Here is an 18143-nt window from a genome sequence, read left to right on the forward strand (position 1 = left end):
CCTGCTGCGTTCCACCAGCATTTTGGGTGTGATGCTTGAATTTCCAGCATCTGCAGATTTCCTCGTGTTTGTGAAGTAGTACAGGCTTATCATTTATGGCAATCCCCAAACATCTCCACAAAGCTGAAATATCTTCCAACTGCCAGGCACCAGCCAAATTTAAAATGTTCCTACCTAACATGCTGGAAATTTAAATGAATAAAATGAGAAACACAGTGTTAACCAGTGAAGAGAAAAGTTTTACCTTTGCTTGGCACTTTAATTTCCTCTTTATCTGGAAGAGTGACGTTAGAAAAATGTTTGGGGTCAGACAACACAATTTTGTCAAAGGTAATTTTATTCATAGTGCGATTATAATCCAGATGAACTTCTTGTTCTATCTTTTTAAAGTAGTCTGGCAATCTACAAAAACAGAAAGTGAACAACTAAAATATATCATAGAAACTCTTATTTAAAGCTTTGAATTATTTCACTCATGCTACATTAAGGTGGGGTAACATTGTGGTCATGTCACTGGTCTAGTAATCTGATAGTAAAAGACAAAGTCAAATGTTTGGAGAAAATCAGTGTTTAGGTAATCATTTACCTTAATTAATATCTGAAGAGTCAAATTAGGTTGGAAGTTTCACAAGGAATCAGATGGCTGAGAGATGACTTGTAGATTTATTAAATCTACAAATCAGAGGTGGTTCCAACTTAACTTGGAGGCAACCACAACATTATGGATCATTAATATATGGTAGTTGATAATTAATTCAATGAGGAATTTGGAGAAATAATTGAACAGTCTGTGCTTACCATATGGAGTAACTTGGGCAAAAAAAAAAGCTGCATTTTCAGAGGGAGCTAGATAACTGAATAATGAAAAATAAATGAAAGGGTAAATAAGATCTCATGGTTGGGGGAGCTGTAGCATAAACACTGGAAATTATAGCATTCTGTTTCTGTCTCTAAATTCAGTATAATGTTTGAGGTTTTTTGTTACATTCTTTTTGTAAAAGGAAACTCCAAAAGTTTTATTAGTCAACATGAAACTATTCAAGAAGATTTGAGAACTTATTATAGAAACAAATACAGTATATTCTCAGATTATATTAGAGTTGCAGCTAGTATGATGAAAGTTTCCTGTTCATTTTAACTATGTGAATTGAATTCAGGGAATCTTAACATAGTTCATATGGGTCAATTGATTAAATACATACGCAGATTTATCTCTGAACCCAGGAGTGCTGAAAGCCCATTTCTTCATGTTTTTAAGACTGTTCTTATCTAGAAACCTAAGCCCATTGACTGGCATGCAGTCAATGTACAGATTGTAGAGCAGCAATGCTTCTGTCTTCTGGCGTAGGAAATGAGCTTGTGCCACACGCTTTGCAAAGACCACAGGATCTTCTGCACTAAACATCAGCTGGACCCGCGGTATCCAATATTGATTGGGTAACTTCAATCTCTCACCTGGAAAGAAAATGATAACATGCTTAATATTCAAGGAAGAAAAATAATCTTCATAAGATTTTATTCAACTCCTCCACCAATTGCTAAAATGTATAAAAGATTCTTAGAACTGATGCCAGCTGTGACTCTATGGAAGCACCCTTAGTGGTGGTTGTAGTTCCAGTTATACGACAGAGATTTTACATTTTAGATTGATGCTTCAGTGCAGTTTTGAGTGACTACTATCCTTTTTTTCAAATGAGGTACTATCCTGAGGCTCTATCTGCCTTTCAGGAGAATAGAAAAGATCTCAAGGCACTAACAAAAGCAGAAGCTGATCCCAGTGTCTGGACTAATATTTATCCTTCAATCAATATTAGAACAAAATAGATTATCTGGTCATTTATTCCACTGTGGTATCTAGGATCTTGGGATGCATGAACTAGCTGCTGTGCTTCTAATATTATAATAGTAACTATGTACACCTAGTTCAAATAAAATATATAAGTGTGGTCACCATGCTGGATGCTGCAAAATATCCTTACTGCAAGTAAGTATCAGGAGAAACCAGGGATAGTTTATGGCATCTAAGAGAGAGTAGCCACAAGAAAATAAGTGGGAGAATGGGATTAATTTGAATCACTCTGGGCGCAGACATACACCTTGGTGGGTTCAATGGCTTCCTTCTCTGCCACAAGGGAATGGTGAAAGATAGCAGGAGGTATTCTTCACATGAAGGGTAGTGGAATTCAGGAACTTTCTTTCTAAAAAAACAAAACTGCAGCAAGTCCAAATGAAAAAGATTAAAGCTGAGATCAATGGGCTTTGGTCAAGTAATGGTCATAATAGATAAGGAAATGGGTAATTCAGCATTGCTCTGCTCTTTTGGCTGGAACAAGCTTGAAGTGATGAATAATGTTCTCTTGTCCCTATCAGACAATCCATCACAGCTTTGAGAACTTACTGCTAAAACGTTCACCACTGAAACTTGAGAGATTTGATAAAGCATGGTTATTGAGGTTAACTAATAATTCTTTGTTACCACCAAGAGAAAAGATGAGAAAATCCAATTTCTAATCCTTAATTTCATTGAAATAGATCATCAAACAAGGTTTTAATGCAAATAGATTTCTATATTTTCATCAGATCTTACATTGTTGAAGAAAACTCTAATTTTATAAAAATCAGAATTTGATCCAAATTTCTTTCTAAAAATAATGCCACTTTAGGAAAGATCCTTTATTATGTATCTTTCAAAACAGTTTCGTGTTTTATTTACACCAAAATAATTTCACGTATTGCTCTGTTTTATTCTATATGCAACAATTCTGTCCATTGAGACAACAAAATCATTGGAAGTACCTACCAGTTTCAGTAATGCCTCCATTCAGTACTATTCTGTTTTGCTCATCTCGGATTAAACCATAACTATTTGCTTTTTGTACCAGATATAGTTTCTTTTCTTTGTCATAGTCCAAAACTCCAACAGAAAACCACCTGTAGCTAAGTGAGTCACTTTTGGGAACATCTGAAGATTAAGAAAAACATTTTATTGAACCAAATACCAGCACTGGTTATCCAAAAACATTTAAAATGCCTTTTCTATATTTTATTTCATTTATCAAGATAAAGATACATTTCCACTATCAGGAACTTTATAATAAGATTTTTTTTTGTAGTTATTAAGTAAAACGAGCACTGAAGTAGAAATTAAATAAACCTAAACATGGCGACTCAAATGTTTATAAAATCTGAGATTTTTTTAACCTTCATCACAATCCATTCCCTACTCATCAATTTCCATCTATCTCCTTTATCATGTTCCAAAACTGAACCAGTCAGTTCACTACCTCTGTCCTATTTTACCCTGATTGGATCGTCTAACTAGTTATCCTCTCCATCACATGGACCACTTTCGCCCTCCTCTATAATATCATCTGCTTCCACTGTTGCCTCTGGTTATCAGCCATGCTTTCATAATCTCCAGACTTCAACTATTCTAAGCTCTCCTGGACTACTTCACAATTCCCACCTAAGTGCTTTTAAAGTTTTGTTTCCCACATTTTAACTTGCACTAATTCCCATTTATCTAGCTGCCTCTTGATTGTATGTAAAATCTATTCAATGGCATAACAATGGCTCATTCTTCCATGTCTTTGTAACCTATGTCAGCCATAAAACTCCATATCTCTGATTTCCTTCTCTCCACCATTAATGGCAATGCTTTTGGCTTTCTAGGTCTTCTGCTCTGGAATTTCCTCTCCATTCCTCTTTGTTCTACTCAAACACGAGGAATTCTGCAGATGCTGGAAATTCAAGCAACACACATCAAAGTTGCTGGTGAACGCAGCAGGCCAGGCAGCATCTCTAGGAAGAGGTACAGTCGATGGTTCGGGCCGAGACCCTTCGTCAGGACTAACTGAAGGAAGAGCTAGTAAGAGATTTGAAAGTGGGAGGGGGAGGAGGAGATCCAAAATGATAGGAGAAGACAGGAGGAGGAGGGATGGAGCCAAGAGCTGGACAGGTGATTGGCAAAATCTGCGTTCACCAGCAACTTTGATCTTTGTTCTGCTTCTCACTTTCTAGAAAGACAGAGTAAAAGTGACTGTAAAAGATAATTTTATTCTTGTTTGTGTCAAGTCTTTATTAATGATGATTAATCATACTTAAAGGTACTTCAATCCATTCAGGATTCAACTTAATGTTTACATTTTTTTAAGTAATACCAGTCTAGCACCAAAATAGTAAATGGTAATTTTTCTCTGGTGTGACAGTCATGAAAGGAAGCAACAGAAAAAAAGTTGGACAAACTCAACAGCTCAGGCAGCAAGTATAAAGTAAAATGAAAAGTCAACATTTTGGGTCTAGACTCTTCATCAGCCATCACTCTGATGGCGGGTCATGGTCAGAAACATTGACTTTTTCCCTCCATAGATGCTGCCTAATCTGCTGAGATACTCCAGCTTTTTATGTGTTGCTCCAAAAATCCAGCACCTGCAGTCTTTTGTGTCTCCACCAGTCATTAAAAGTATTTCACATTGAAACAGCAGAAAAATCAGATGAGGGATTTGGGGGGAAATTATTAAACTTATGATACTCTGATACTCTATACTCAGTAAGTTTCCTGTAGTAATCATCTTCTGGACATAAAAGCAGTATCCAGAAAGTTTCATGTTCAGCAGGGAGCTATGATTAAAGGGTAGAACCTAATGTACAAAGGCTTGTGGAGCTCCTTAGCTGACTGAAGAACTATTAATAGAGTTGAACCATGTGGAATTATCAGAGGCCTTCCTCACTTTGCACAATATTGGAGTGAAAACAATAGATAAAGCAGCTGAGCCTAGGATACAGTTTGCAGAACTGAGATGATCGACTTCTAACAACTCAAACCACCTTCCTTCAGGCACAGTTCTATATTCCTAAAGACGCTGATTGTGGGTGTAGCTCCGACCACTCACTATTTCCACCATTCTACAGTTAATATATATTAAGTTTGATTTCAGGCCACAGGAAGGTTTGCCTTGGTCCCCACCGAGATCAATGATATTGGGATGTTTGATGCCACACTTAGTCAAGTATGCATGGTATGGCAACTCGGTAGCATAGTAGTTAGTGTAGTGTTTTGCAGTGCCTGAGGTACCGATCAGGGTTCAATTCTTCCTACTGTCTGTAAGGAGTCTGTACATTCTTCCCATGATCCTGTGGGTTTCATCCAGGTGCTCCAGTTTCTTCCCACATACCAAAGGTATACAAATTAGGGTTAGTAAATTGTTAGTGTTGTTCTATGTTTGCACCAGAAGCATGGTAACACTTCTAGGCACTTCCAGCATATCCCGGATGGGTTGGTTCTTGATGCAAAAGATATATTTCATTGCATGTTTCAATGTATATTTCCCCTGAGATCAATAAAGTATGACAATGACTATGACTATGTATATGTGACAAATAAAGCTAAACTCTTTAAACTCTTGTTAACTCAAATGTTGCCTCCACACCAAGGGAAGTCACTCTCATCTCTAAATTCTACCTAATTTTCATTCTTGTGCCCACAGCTAAACAAAGCTGTAATGAGATATCATGCTCAGCAAGTCTGGAACTCCCAACTTATAGTCACTAACAAAAGAATGATTTTGACAGCAGTGCTGCTTGAACTCAACTGAGTTCACAGAATGAAAATCAATATGATGCAGCAAAGGAATCACCTTAAAGAAAGGATTGCCAAGTGAGCACTCACCTTGATTTTAGGGTTAATTTGGGTTGCATTAAGAAGTGTGGCCAAAAAATAAAATGTCCCTAATGGTGTTTGTTCTTACTCAGCAGCTACACCGATGAAGAATGAACGTAATTGACATTAAAGCAATATCTAAACATCCACAATTTATGATAGTCCTAAATTTTTATCTTTGTAGAGAACTGCCAAAGGGATACTCTCATTATTTTAACTTATCTGTGTTGGAAGTCAGAGGCAGAACATTTCACCTCCTGCATGTCCAGTGGATGAAACACCGATCATCTAGCATAATATAAATACAAGAGATTCTGCAGATGTTGGAAATCCAGAGAAGCACATACAAAATGCTGGGGGAAACTGATCATTTAGCATAACATTTGTCCTATTCATCTGTCAACAAGGCTAATACAAATAAATTATATATTTTCTTTACTTTTCAGTTTATCACTTAAAGTGATTCGAAGAGAATGTTTAAAGTTATTCTAAGGGAATGTTTTTATTATTTGAAAAGATATCTTAAGAATAGTTGAAAATAACTTAATTGCCTCATCATCTGCGATACTTTAAAATTGTTTAAAGACCTTGGAGAGTAGTGATTGTTTTTGTTTTGACACAACCAATTCTTTTAGTTGTTGCTAGAAACAGAATTGGTTGTTCGTAGCAATAACAAGGTGGCATTTAAAATTACATATATAGTGTGCATGTTAAATTTCTGAAATAAAAGGAGTTAATGCAAAATACAGCCAATATAATATTTTGATATACCATACCATGCCCCAACTTGTCATCTTTGGGCAGAAGGGCATACCCTGGGATGGGCTTCCTATCATTAGATCCTTCCTCATAGCCAAGTTCTAACCATTCATCTGGAGTCCGACTTTCAAATTCTTCATCATCAAATACCTATAGCAAATCAAGTGTAAATCAGTTATTAATGTTTGTTAATTGAAAGACAGTAATATTTTTGAATACATTTACTTGTTGAACTCTGGAAGTATTTGATTGGAACAATGATTTCATGTAGCTAATTTCTGTTTGTAAGAGAGTAAATGGATGGTAGATGGATGGTAAATGGATGGTAGAAAGAATAACAGATTTATGAATCAATTTTCCTGCAGTCCCATCACCTTTTCACCCCAACTGTCTTTGATACCTGAGCATGGCACTCAAAGTACAGAGACTCATTTGGCCAACAATGCTGCTGAATCAAGGGCCTTGGTCCATTAATGTTATTTGGAATTGAATCTTAGCTGGAAATTGAGTTAATGCCCTCTGGGTTTTCTGCCTGTTACAGAATTGGGGAGCTGAGGAAAAGTATTCCATTTTACCTTGTGGGTTCCTATTTTCTGAGAAAAACTTCCACACAAGACAATGCCTCTGACTCTTCTCTTGCCTTTACAACTTACATACTGACTGACACACCAGAGGCTTTAGCACAATCATGTACAAGTCTGAAGGAATTGGTCCTGAGACCTGAACATTATCTTTGGCATCAAGTCAATAGAGCCAAAGAAACTTTCTACTGATCATCACCAATCTCTCTCCTTGTGCTAATAAATAGATATAATTATCATTGAGGACAGAAAGAGCATGCTTTCAATATCTATCACCACAAATACCTAAGTAGCACCATTACTAAGGATTCAAGGTTTCAAGATTCAAGATTGTACAGGAGAACAAAATAATTATTGCTTCAGATACGATGCAACATTAAAATAATACAATAAGCATAAAGAACGTAATAAAAACACAGTAAATATAAATGTAAAAGCAATCCTATAAAACACAATGTACAAGTAACTGTTATATACATAGAGTAGTATGTACATTAAGTGGTGCAAGGTGATGTGTATGTAGTGGTGATGGGGGCAGTGAGGTGGGTTGATGGTTGATCAGCCTGACAGCTTGGGAGAAGTAATTGGTCTTGAGTCTAGTCGGCCTGGTGTGGATGCTATGTAGCCTCCTCCCTGATAAGAGTGGTGTAAACACTCCATGAGCAGGGTGGGTAGGATCCTTCATGATATTTCTGGCTTTTCTCCAGCACGTTTCTCAATATACAGTATGTCCTTGATGGCAGATAAGCTAGTGGCCGTGATGTGTTGGGCAGTTTTAACCAGTTTTAGAGTCCTCCTGTCCACTGCAGTGCGGTTTCCATATCACACAGTGATGCAGTATATTAGGATTCTCTCAACTGCGCATTTGTAGAAGGCCATGAGTATTACTATAAGAGGAAACATGCCATTATATTCTGTAGTAACTCCTTTGTTCTAAATTGTATATTGTAGATTCATGTCAAGTTTAGTTGCTTGTAATCTGTAATCTCAGTAGCAGGTGCGATCCTTTAATCATTAAGCCGATCACCAAAACCTGGTTCAATGAGTATTGCCAGTCAAGCAACCCTAAAGAGAGCTGGCTACATGTAAGGTGATAAAACATACCTAAATGAGTGTTAAATAGAATGTTTCCCTACATTTAAGGGAAAGTGCTACAAGAAGAGGGATGGTTGGTCAGAACAGAGGAGTGGACGATAGAGCCACGAGGGAACAGACACTGCAAAATGCTGAAAGGTGAAGGGGTTAAATATGTCTAGTGATGGAATCTCTTTGAAGATGGTGGATATTGGAGGGAAAAATCTGTTGAATGCAGAGGCTGGTAGAGTGGAAGGTGAATACCAGGAAAACTTTATCCTTGTTTTGGCCCAGACTGTCAGAATAGAGGCATGGAGAATGGATGTGATGCATTCAAAGACTTTGTGAACATTGGAACAGGGAAAACAATGATCCAACAAGAGGGAAAGCAGGAAGGCATTGCAGGGACACCCATACAGAATGTCTCATCATCAGGGCAAATAAGTCAGAGATGCAGGAACTGAGACAATGGAATAGAGTGGGGTGGTAGGATGAAAAGTGGTTGAGACAGCTTTGAGAGTCAGTAGACTTGTAACTGATGTTAATATCTGTAGCTAGTATATCTCCTGAGATGGAGATGGAGAGATCCAGAAAAGAAAAGGAAGAATGAGTGACCATGTGAGGTGAATATAGAACAAAATTGGCAGCAAAAATAATGAAATTATTGAGTTCTTCATGAGCACAGGATGCAGGGTTAATGCCGCAGCCTCCAATGACTTTTCTTCCCTCTGAAAGTGAAGGATGTACCCAGCCTGAACTGCCAGGCACATCTTCCTGCTCTATATTTTGTAGCTTCTACATTCTTGTCCAGGATATTTTGCCTATGTTCCCACCCTCTAAATGCTCCTAATGGCTCAATGATCACATAATTTTGTTTAGTCTATTCCTGTGGTCACAATGGTTTTACCCCATCAAATACAGTACACCCTCACCATCTCCACCCACCACAATCTTTCTGCAATTTAAAAGCTTCTTTGGTCTCCCTCCTCATTTCTGACAGAAGGTCTTGAATCTGAAACTTTAGCTCTACTTCTCTTTCCAATGATGTAGCCTCATGTGCTGAGTTTTTCAGCATTTTCTGTTTTTATTGTCAGCAAGGTAATGGTAGGTGTTTTGAACAGTGGTGGCAAGCGGCACATACTCACTGACGACATCCAAGTGATGCTCAGTTTAGATTCTGCCAGGACTAGTAATTTGAAACCTCATTGCAGTCTTAGTCTAAATGTGTACGAAAGGCCAGGCCCAGAGGCATGGCTGAGAGCAACGCCCTTGACATCTAACCAAGTACAGTACCATAGACTCACATGTAAAGTGTTGCTTCACCTGGAAGGACTACTTAGGGCCCCGAATGGCAGTGAGGGAGGAGGTGTAGGGGCAGGTATAGCACTTGTTCCGCTTGCAAGGATAAGCGCCAGGAGGGAGATCAGTGGGGAGGGATGAATGGACAAGGGAGTTACGTAGGGAAGGATATGCTTGGTGGTGGGATCACATTGGAAATGGCGGGAGTTATGGAGAATTATATGCTGAATGCGGAGGCTGATGGGGTGGCAGGTGAGAACAAGAGGAATCCCATCCCTAGTGGGGTGGCGGAAGAATGGGATGTGGGCACACATGCGCAAAATTGAAGAGATGCGGTTGAGGGCAGTGTTGATGGTGGAGGAAGGGAAGCCCCTTTCTTTGAAGAAGGAGGACATCTCCTTTGTTCTGGAATGAAGAGCCTCATCCTCACAGTAGATGCAGCTGAGACAGAGGAATTGAAAGGAGGGGTGACATTTTTACCAGTAACAGGGTGGGAAGAGGTATAATCCCTCCCAACTGATCTCCCTCTTGGCACTTACCCTTGCAAGTGGATCAAGTGCTACACCTGCCCTACAACTACTCCATCGCTACCATTCAGGGCCCCAAACAGTCCTTCTAGGTGAGGTAACACTTCACCTGTAAGCCTATTTGATCATCTACTATATCCTATGCTCCCAGTGTAGCTTTCTGTACATCAGTGAGACCCAACGCAGATTGAGAGACTGCTTCGCCAAGCACCTACGCTCTATCCACCAGAAAAAGCAGGATCTCCAAGTAGTCACCCATTTTAATTCTACTTCCCATTCCCATTCCGACATGTCAGTTGATGGCCTCCTCTACTGAAGCGATGAGGCCACACTCAGGTTGGAGGAACAACACCTTATATTCCATCTTGGTAGCCTCCAACCTGATGGCATGAACATTGATTTCTCAGACTTCCAGTAATACCCTCCCTCTCTTCTTCACCATTCCCATTTCCCTCTTTCACATTATCTCCTTACCATATAACCATATAACAATTACAACATGGAAACAGGCCATCTCGGCCCTTCTAGTCCGTGCCGAACTCTTACTCTCACCTCGTCCCACCGACCTGCACTCAGCCGATAACCCTCCATTCCTTTCCTGTCCATATATCTATCCAATTTAACTTTAAATGACAACATCGAACCTGCCTCAACCATTTCTGCTGGAAGCTCGTTCCACACAGCTACCACTCTCTGAGTAAAGAAGTTCCCCCTCATGTTACCCCTAAACTTTTGCCCTTTAACTCTCAACTCGTGTCCTCTTGTTTGAATCTCCCCATCACTTCCCTCTGGTTGCTCCTCCCCTTTTTCTTTCTTCCCTGACCTTCTATCCTATCCTTTCAGATTCCCTCTTCTCCAGCCCTCTATCTTTCTCCAATCAACTTCCTAGCTCTTTACTTCACCCCTCCTCCTCCCCTCCTGGTTTCACCTATCACCTGGTGTTTCTTCCTCCCCTTCCCCCCACCTTCTAACTGTAACACCTCATCTTTTTTTCTCCAGTCCTGATGAAGGGTCTTGGCCTAATACATTGACTGCACTCTTTTCCATAGATGCTGCCTAGCCTGCTGAGTTCCTCCAGCACTTTGTGCATGTTGCTTGGATTTTCAGCATCTGCAGATTTTCTGTAGTTTGTGTTTTAGCTTAGGTGGGCACCTTGATCACCATGGGGGGGCGGGGACTGCATTACTCCATGTACCATTCTCATAGTAGGAAGATGTCCTAAGAGGAGCGAATGCAAATAGTTCTGATATACAGGAAGTTACACCATTAATCTTATTCTGCAGAACAGAAAAAAGGACACCAGCAAAGTTAAAAATTGTCATTGTCATTGTCATTAAGAGACTATGAGTAATGGATGAGAAAGGTTTTGAACAGAACTAACAAACAAGCACAAGGAAGGGTAACAGCAACAGAAACAAATAACTAAATAAATGAAAAGAGTAGTTCAAATGTGAAATTTTCATGACGACTTGCCATCTGGTGAAACAATGCTGAAGGATTCATGACGAGAATAAATATATACCTGGTTGTTCAAGGACTGTAAAATTCTCCTTTACATACAAACATACAAATTGGGAGCAAGAAAAAGCCACTTAGACTCTGGAGTCTGCTCGCCATTTGCAACATCGTGGAGGATCTGATTGTAACCTCACTCCAGGTTCTATCCCCCCATAATACCTTTCACTCTTTTGCTTATCAAGTATCTAACTAGTTCTGCCTAAAAAGTGTTTAGTCTCTCAATTGAAGTGCTCTTTGGGGAAGTGAGTTCCAGAAGTTAGGGTTACTGAACATTTGAAACTCCCTTTAAAAATAGAATTTTGCCTCTCAATTTTGTTAATTAGCAATTTTATACTTCTAAAATTACCTCTACTTTAGATTCCTTTACAAAGGAAACGTCCCATATGTTGTGAAATTTGTGGTTTTGTAGCAGCAGTACATTGCAATATAATACAGGCTGAGTACCCCTTATCCAAAATGCATGGGTCCAGAAGTGTTTTGGATTTTGGACTTTTTCGGATTTTGGAATATATAATGAGATAGCTTGGGATCACCATAATTTCCAACTCGGAATTTATGTGCTACATATAAGCAGTCTGTCTTACACTTGTTCAACAGTAAAAATTATTACATACCATTAATAATTAAGGGAGGGAGAAGATGGCGGTGCGACGCAGCGCGTGCAGCCTCTCTAGTGAAATAGTCATAGTCATAGTCATACTTTATTGATCCCAGGGGAAATTGGTTTTCGTTACAGTTGCACCATAAATAATTAAATAGTAATAAAACCATAAATAATTAAATAGGAATATGTAAATTATGCCAGGAAATAAGTCCAGGACCAGCCTATTGGCTCAGGGTGTCTGACCCTCCAAGGGAGGAGTTGTAAAGTTTGATGGCCACAGGCAGGAATGACTTCCTATGACGTTCTGCGTAGCATCTCAGTGGAATGAGTCTCTGGCTGAATTTACTTCTGTGCCCAACCAGTACATTATGTAGTGGATGGGAGACATTGTCCAAGATGGCATGCAACTGGGACAGCATACTCTTTTCAGACACCACCGTCAGAGAGTCCAGTTCCATCCCCACAACATCACTGGCCTTACGAATGAGTTTGTTAATTCTGTTGATATCGTATTTGTTAAATAGGGGCCGTACACAATCCTAATTTGATGGAGTCAGACGTGAGAAGCATGGAGGAACACCTGGAGAAACTTCTGAAATGCCCAGTTCGCTGCCGCTGCTACCCTGCGATTGAGAATCTCCGGAGGGAAGGCCCCAAATCCTCGGCTTTGCCTGTTGCTGGCGGCTGGGGCTGGGATCAAGCCGCTCAGCAGAGATGGTGCTCGGTGCTCAGTGTCGGAGGGTGGTCGGCGGCTTGACATTTTTGGACAGACTGAGAGTCGGACTGTGGTCGGGTACTTCCAAGATGCTGCATCGGCAAGTTTGTGGCGCTGGAAGCTCACGGCAGGGAGAGTTTTCTTCCTTCTACTGTCTGCGTGAGATGTTGGGACTTCGAGAGACTTTGAGACTTTTTTTACCGTGCCCATTGTCTGTTCTTCTATCAAATTACGGTATTGCTTGCACTGTTGTAACTATATGTTATAATTATGTGGTTTTTGTCAGTTTTTCAGTCTTGGTCTGTCTAGTGTTTCTGTGATATCACACTGGAGGAACATTGTATCATTTCTTAATGCATGCATTACTAAATGACAATAAAAGAGGACTGCGTGTCCTCATAATCTAATCTAATCTAAATTGCTTTTCCGCTTTATGCAGTGTTTTTCTATTTTTCATTGACTTCTGTTCATTTACATATGTGAGGTCAGTTCTCAGAACTGTCTGTGGGGCACGGAGACCTGCACATTACCTAGGAACTTTCCCAGCATCTAGTTGAATTTTCCATTTGTGATATCATGTCAGAGCTCAAAAAAAATTTGTATTTCAGAGGTTTTCAGATTTTGGATAAGGGGAATTCACTTCAGCAAGATGAGGTATCCATCTGCTTCAAGCAGGCTTCAGTTATAGCAGTGCTCAAACAGAACGTGGTGATCTGCCTCAATGACTATGAAATGCTTTGATGGCTGGTGATGAAGCATATCAACTGCTGCCTGAGGAGTGGCTTGGATCCACTCCAATTTGACTACTGTCATGACAGGTCAACAGCAGCTGCCTTTTCATTAACTCTTCATTCAATCCTAGAATATACGGACAGTCAAGACCCCAGTCAGTTCAGATCAGCAACAACACCTTCTCCACAATCACCACAGGGCCGTGTACTTAGACCCCTGCTTTATTCGCTTTATACTTATGACTGTAAGGCTAAGTACAGCTCCATCATTCAATAAGATTATGGTTGATCTGACCATGGACTCATCTCCACCTACCTGCCTTTTCCCTATAACCCTTAATTCCCCTACTGTGCAAACCTCTATCCAACCTTGTCTTAAATATATTTACTGAGGTTGTCTCCACTGCTTCGTTGGGCAGAGAATTCCACAGATTCACCACTCTTTAGGAAAAGCACTTACTCCTCATCTCCATCCTAATTTTACTCCCACAAATCTTGAGGCTATATCCTCTCGTTCTAGTCTTACCTACCAATGGAAACAACTTTCCTGCCTCTATCTTATCTATCCCTTTCATAATTTTATATTTCTATAAGATCTCCTCTCATTCTTTTGAATTCCAGTGAGTACAGTCCCAAGTGACTCAATCTCTCCTCATAGTCTATCCCTCTCATCTCTGGATTCAATCTAGTGAACCTCCTCTGCACAGCCTACAAAGCCAGTATATCCTTCCTCAAGTAAGGAGACCAGAACTGCACGCAGTACTCCAGGTGCAGCCTCACCAGTACCCTGTACTGTTGCAGCATAACGTCTCTGCTCTTAAATTCAACCCCTCTAGTAATGAAGGCCAACATTCTATTTGCCTTCTTGATAGCCTGCACCTGCAAACCAATCTTTCACAATTCATGAACAAGCACCACCAAGTCCTTCTGCACAGCAGCATGCTGCAATCTTTTATCATTTAAATAATAATCTGATCTTCCATTTTCCCTTCTAAACATGGTGCCATGTTGTAGGCAGCTCACAAAACTTCTAAATATATTACTTTGGAACTACTTTTACTGCAATCTCCATCCAGTAATTTCCCTTTAAGTAATGTACCTTTGAAAACTAACGATGTCATGATCTTCTGAAGGACTCAGTGGACCTAACTCTCAAGCATGCAGGTACAGCACCTTTAAGCGGATGGAGGTACATCATCATGGCCAAAAGAGAGGGACGCAGGACCAAAATGACTACCCTGCTATTTTGCTAGCAAATGTATAATTGCTAGAGAACAAGACTAAGGATCTTAAGGCAAGGTTGCTGTATTGCAGTGAAATGAGGAATTGCTGCCTTCTGTGTTTCATGGAGACATGGCTCACTCCAGCATGCCATATTCGATGATCAGACCTGAAGGCTTCTGAATACACAGGATGGACCGAACTGCTGATTCGGAGAAGGCAAAAGGTAGGGTTCTGTGTTTTATGAGAATACTCACTGTGGAGCTTGAACGCGGTGATCTGGTTGCACTCTTGTTCCCACGAACTGAAACAACTGATAATTAAGTGCTGACCATCCTACTCACCAAGAGAGATCTCCTCCATGACATACTGCCAAAGGCTGATGGTAAACAGACACTTGAGGTACTGAGTGCTGCCATCAGCGAACAAGAAACAGCCTACGACGATGGCTTTCAAATCACTGATGGGGACTTCAGGCAGGCTCATTTGAAGAAATCTCTCTGCCGAATTATCATCAACGTATAAGCTGCAGCAACAGGTCCCAACACACTCAACACTGCTACCATTCCATGCCTAGATGGCATTTTGAGAAATCTGATCACTTGGTTGCCCTCCTCCAACCTGCATACAGCAGATGCTAAAGAACAAGACTCCTGAAGTAAGGGCAATGAGAGGTGGTCATGGGAGACAGAGGGGTAACTATGGGATTGCTTCGAGTCAGTGAACTATAAGACTAGAATAGATAGGAGCAGTATTAGGTCATTCAGCCCATTGATCCTGCTCTGCTGATCCATTTTCCCTCTCAACCTCATTCTCCTACTTTCTCCCTGTAACCTTTCACGCCCTGACTAATCAAGAACCTAACAACCTCTCCCTTAAATACACCCAATGACTTAGCCTCTACAGGCACCTGTGGCAATGAACTGCACAGACTCACCACCCTTTAGCTAAAGAAACTCATCCTCATTTCCATTCTGAATGGATGCCCCTATATTCTGAAGCTGTGCCCTCTGGTCCTAAACTCCCCCACCAAAGGAAATATTTTCTTCACATCCATTCTATCTAGGCCTTTCATCATTCAATAGGTTTAAATGAGATCGCCCCTCATTCTTCTAAATTCCGGCGAGTACTGGCCCAGAGCCAGCAAGCCCTCCTCATACGATAATCCTTTCATTCCCAGAACCATTCTTGTGAACCTCCTCTGAACCCTCTCCAATGTCAGCACATCCCTTCTTAGATAAGGGGCCCAAAACAGCTCATAATACTCAAAGTGAGGCCTCACCAACACCTTATAATGCTGAGGCTTTATATCTTAGCTGTTATACTCTAGTCCTTTCAAAATGAATGCTAACATTGCATTTGCCTTTCTCACCACTGACACAACCTGAAAGCTAACTTTTAAGGATTCCTGCATGAGGACTCCCAAGTCCCTTTGCACCTCTGATTTTTGAATATTCTGCCTGTTTAGAAAACTTGTTTTCTTAGCTTTCATTTCTTCTGCCACAGTGCATGATCATACACTTCCTGACACTGTATCCAACTGCAACTTTGCCCATTCCCCTAATCTGTCTAAGTCTTTCTGCAGACTCCCTGCTTCCTCAACACTACTTGCCCCTCCACCTATCTTCATATCATCCACAAACTTGGCCACGATGCCATCAATTCCATCATCCAAATCAGTGACATATAACATAAAAAGCAGTCCCAACACCAACCCCGTTAATCACCAACAGCCAACCAGAAAAGATTTCCTTTATTCCCACTCTTTGCCTCCTGCCAATAAGCCAATTCTCTATCCTTGCTTGTATCTTTCATGTAATACCATGGGCTCTTAACTTGTTTAACAGCCTGATGTGTGGCACCTTGTCAAAGGCCTTCTAAAAATCTAAGTACACAGCAACCATTAATTCTCCTTTGTCTATCCTACTTGTTATTTCCTCAAAGAATTCCAACAGATTTGTCAGAAAATTTCCCCTTCAGAAAACCATGCTGATTTTGGCCTATTTTATCATGTGCTTCAAAGTACCTTGAGATCTTATTCTTAACAATTGACTCCAACATCTTCCCAACCACTGAAGTTAGGCTAACTGGCCTATAATTTCCCTTCTTCTGCCCCCTTCCCTTCTTGAAGGCTGGAGCAACATTTCCAATTTTCCAGTCCTCCAGGACCATGCTGGAATCTAGTGATTCTTGAAAGACACAATTCCCCAGCCACCTCTTTCAGAACTCTTGTGTGTAGTCCATCTGGTGACCTGTTAAGATGGTAGGCAAATTGGAGTGAATCCAAGTCACTTCTCAGGCAGAAGCTCAGACTTCCAAAACACTTCATCACAGTGGATGTAAGTGCTCCTGGATGATAGTGATTAAGAAAGCCACTGCAATCCAGCCTGTCATTCCACCAATCTAATACTTGAAGGCAGCAACAAAAGGAGAGGGAGAGGGGGAGAGAGAGAGAGAGAGAGAGATCAATGCGCATGCATAGACAACAGTTCAAACGTAGTGGTAAAGGGGAGTTATTGCTATAAAAGAAATAGATCCATACATTACAGTCTTGCAATCATTAAAAATGCATTAAACAAAGAAAAAAAACACCTTTGGTTTTCACGCAAGTGGACACTGTGTCTGAGCGCACGGCCGTCTTACCAGAAGTCTTATGCCTCTGTAGTTCTTTTTACTCCACTGTAATACTGATACATATGATTTTAATTTCTCCCTTTCAAACTTTAGGGTGAATTCTATTATATTACTAGACAACGGGGTGACCCGTTGGGGCACCCTTTGAGAGAAAGGTAGTGACCAGAAAGAACATTGAATTTTCCTGAAAGGTATTGGTATCGCTTTGCTTTAGAAGTAGAAAACCTCAGATTATTAAAGAAGAACGATGTGTAGCAAGGCAAATATAGCTCCTCCTCGTTTAACGAAGGACACTTTTGACAGCATCATTTGTGACTTATCTGCCATCCAGGACATCTCAAATGTCCTCTTTCTTTAAGGATCATGGTTTCCCTTCTGCCGTCATCAATGATGCCCTCACCCGCATCTCCTCCATTTCCCGCACTTTGGCCCTCACTCCATCCTCCTGTCACCACAACAGGGACAGAGTTCCCCTTGTCCTCACCTACCACCCCACTAGCCTCCGGATCCAGCACATTATCCTCCACAACTTCCGCCACCTTCAACAGAACCACACCACTAAGCACATCTTTCCCTCTCCACCCCTCTCCGCTTTCCACAGGGATCGGTCCCTCCGCGACTCCCTGGGCCACACGTCCCTCCGCACAGATCTCCCACCAGGCACTTATCCCTGTAAGCGTAAGTGCTACACCTGTCCCTACACCTCCCCTCTTGCCACCGTTCAGGGCCCCAAACAGTCCTTCCAGGTGAGGCAACACTTCACTTGTGAGTCTGTTGGGGTCATCTATTGCATCTGGTGCTCCCGGTGCGGCCTCCTCTAC

General features: G+C 40.8%; 1 protein-coding gene across 1 annotated transcript in view; it reads right to left on the bottom strand.

Moving 5' to 3' along the window:
• The window catches only part of dnah1 (dynein, axonemal, heavy chain 1), a 393587-nt gene that overhangs the window by 350475 nt on the left and 24969 nt on the right, over positions 1-18143 (bottom strand). The window contains exons 6-9 of the mRNA XM_063068377.1: positions 6436-6568; positions 2797-2962; positions 1203-1448; positions 245-402 (exon numbers count right to left, since the gene is read on the bottom strand). Coding sequence (XP_062924447.1) covers positions 245-402; positions 1203-1448; positions 2797-2962; positions 6436-6568 — 703 coding nt within the window. The remainder of the gene's footprint in view (positions 1-244; positions 403-1202; positions 1449-2796; positions 2963-6435; positions 6569-18143) is intronic.

This window comes from Mobula hypostoma, chromosome 15 (assembly GCF_963921235.1).
Source record: "Mobula hypostoma chromosome 15, sMobHyp1.1, whole genome shotgun sequence".
Taxonomy (NCBI): domain Eukaryota; kingdom Metazoa; phylum Chordata; class Chondrichthyes; order Myliobatiformes; family Myliobatidae; genus Mobula; species Mobula hypostoma.